Genomic DNA, 2,778 nt, shown 5'->3' on the forward strand with positions numbered 1-2,778 from the left:
TTCCATGTAACATAGCAAAGCAAGCAAAAGATCCAACTTCATAGGAAAAGGTGTACAAATATTACAAGGAGCGGTAAATTAACGAACAATCAGACAAGCAAATACAATACATACATACATAGACACAAACTATTACCTATGTCCCGATGAATAATTTACACTTAATTTGCCAAGATTGAGTCCACCTTAATTCATCAAGTTGTAATAATTTATTTGTTGGATTATTTCTCTCAAATACTCCATTGTATATAATGTGAGATGAGATAAGCTTACATTAAGAACCTATTGTCGAAAATAAAAATCAATAGAGAGACAAATACGTGGCCGAATACTTTTCTTGTATGCCAAACTGTTAGAATATAAAATGAATCAAGGAACTTCAACCATCAGCTTGAGCTTTTGGTTGAGATGGTTTCTTGACATGGTATCAGAGCCTGGTGACCAAAAGGTCACGGGTTCGAATCTCACCCCTCTATTCTAAAGTGGATAATCAGAACAGGCCAGGGAATGAATCAAGGAACTTCAACCATCAGCTCGAGCTTTTGGTTGAGATGGTTTCTTGACACAAACACCGAAACAATACATACAACTAAGGTTGGAGGTTTGATATATAATTTCTTAACCCACACATGGTATGACAAACATACTTTAACCTACAACTAGAAATTCCAAACTCAAAAGTTCTATTATTACTTCAACTCGTGAATTAATGAATATAGCTAACTAGAATAATAAGGAAATAAACATTCCAACAAATAAAACAAAATCTAAACTCCAAAGTGCATCCTATGAATTAATTATGAAGCACAACCTATTTTGGATTGAGCATTGTACCAACAAAAAGTATAGCACCTGAAATATCTTCACTGATCATAAACATAAATGGGTGATCTGCTATAAATTCTATCCTAGGAGGCTGCCGTCCAACAGGTGGAGCACATCCATAACATCCAGCCCCAGTGATAGCTACGGCTACGGTCCCTTGTTCATTAGTCTCGATACAACACTTCTGCACTATATCAGTTACGTATACTAGTGGTTTTAGTTCGTGGATTATTCCTGTAAAATCTTCACAGTCCTTATCAAAGAGTGATATCAATCCCAATTGCTTCATAGTTTCCTTTAGAGAAACATCGTATTCAAATTTAAATTTGGGGATCTGGAGTCTATACACTTTAGTATTGTTAAGCTTGAATTGTTGGTTGAACATATTTTCATGAATCTTGATTTCGTTGACGAGGTTTGGTAATCCATCCTTTTCATGTGGAAGGAATATATGCATTGAAAAGCGCTTTGTGGATTTCCCTGTTTTGTACATCATCCTTATAACCTTGCACTTCTCGAACGTTCCGTAATCAAAGCTCCTTTGCCATTGGTTCATAAAGGGAACTCGAACTTTGTGTCCGTCCAGAAGATTAAAGCCATCATATTGTGTGTCTTTTGATTCAAATGAATGTTGCCAACTTCCTTTGAAATACAAAGCATTAGCCAACAGTAACACAGTGTCGCGAGTGATGCTATTTCTTGTAAGAAATTGTTGGATCAATCCTTTTGTTTCTTGTTTGGCCCAGGAGTTTGCTTCTTTCACCACTTGATCAGCCTATAAGCAAGGCAAATCAAATTTGTAAGTAAACATTATTATGAGTAATTCAGTTAAGAAATTTCATGTACTACTCGTAATTAATTCAGTAGTTAACAACTTTTTCATGAGATTATTATGGCATAAATTCATTAATCAGTTTGCTATACGAGAAATAGGACATAAAATTTCTTAAAATATTTCCTTAAGCCTAAACAAGGGCGATAAATTACTGTATATCATTAAGAAAATTATCGAGTTATTTTACAGTTCTACTCGATCCGAATATCAAAAGGGTAATGCTAAACACAAATTCTCATTTGTGACGGTATTATTTCATCACAAGGAACAAGTGGGAGAGCAGGTGGGAGGAGCGAGACAGTCTGAATGCTAAAACGTTTCAAAAAGAAAATATACAAATTAAAGAATCTGTGAAAGCAGGGGTAATACGATTATACGTACCTGATTAACGAAATCAACAACCCTAGGATAAGCATTATGAACTTCTCTCAAAACCTTGTCGAACTCATCCTTCAACGAAAACCGTTGATCCAGCCACAACGCATTCACATAAGATATTTCAGGCGCATCTTTACTATACGACGCTTTTAAAACGTCACGTAATTTGAGAGCAGCTGCATTTAACTCTCCCACATCACCGTGTCCTAGAAGCTTAAGCAACTGATCTTGCGTAGAGTTTTCCGTTCCAACTGCGAGGATTCTAAGAACGGCATCGATCGATGCCGGAGAGCAAACGACGCTCTTGTTTTTGTATAGATTTTTTTTAATAACATGTTTGACAACATCTAGTGAAAATTTCATGGTGATTGATTTTTCATGTACGGTTTGATTATTGTTGGTTTTATTGCCGGTCGACTCTTTACTAATATTAGGATTCATTGTCAACTAGTTTAGGGTTTGGGGGATGATGGAAACAATATTTATATACGAGATACAGAGTAAATTCGAATTTAATCTAATGTATTTCCTTAAAAAATTTCTCCGTATCTAATACTTCCTACTATTCCCTACTCCTATAATTTTCTCTATTTCCTAAAACGAATTATTCAAATTTTCTTCCTCTTTCTATTTTTGGAAATTTTTATCCTTATTTTATTCATCCCTCTCCCCCTATCACCAAACCCCATCCAACTATTTCACTCCTATTTTATTACTTTCCTTACCTTAATGTTTTGGCG

At 35.2% G+C, this 2,778-nt stretch overlaps 1 protein-coding gene across 1 annotated transcript; it reads right to left on the reverse strand.

The window, feature by feature from the left end:
- Positions 1–668: 668 nt before the first annotated feature.
- LOC141594401 (serpin-ZX-like) lies at positions 669–2,485 on the reverse strand. Its single transcript, XM_074414455.1, has 2 exons — positions 2,042–2,485; positions 669–1,600 (listed from the first exon to the last, which is right to left on the reverse strand). The coding sequence occupies exons 1-2, from the start codon at positions 2,477–2,479 to the stop codon at positions 812–814; spliced, it is 1,227 nt and encodes a 408-aa protein (XP_074270556.1). The 5' UTR covers positions 2,480–2,485; the 3' UTR covers positions 669–811.
- Positions 2,486–2,778: the final 293 nt, after the last annotated feature.

This window comes from Silene latifolia, chromosome 8 (genome assembly GCF_048544455.1).
Source record: "Silene latifolia isolate original U9 population chromosome 8, ASM4854445v1, whole genome shotgun sequence".
Taxonomy (NCBI): Eukaryota; Viridiplantae; Streptophyta; class Magnoliopsida; order Caryophyllales; family Caryophyllaceae; genus Silene; species Silene latifolia.

What these genes read in the sequence shown, in the direction of transcription:
- LOC141594401 (XM_074414455.1), bottom strand. Translation starts at nt 2,479, where the DNA reads ATGAATCCTAATATTAGTAAAGAGTCGACCGGCAATAAAACCAACAAT. An exon ending in TTGTTGATTTCGTTAATCAG is followed by an intron (nt 1,601 to 2,041) that starts GTACGTATAATC and finishes CCTTGCTTATAG; the next exon opens with GCTGATCAAGTGGTGAAAGA.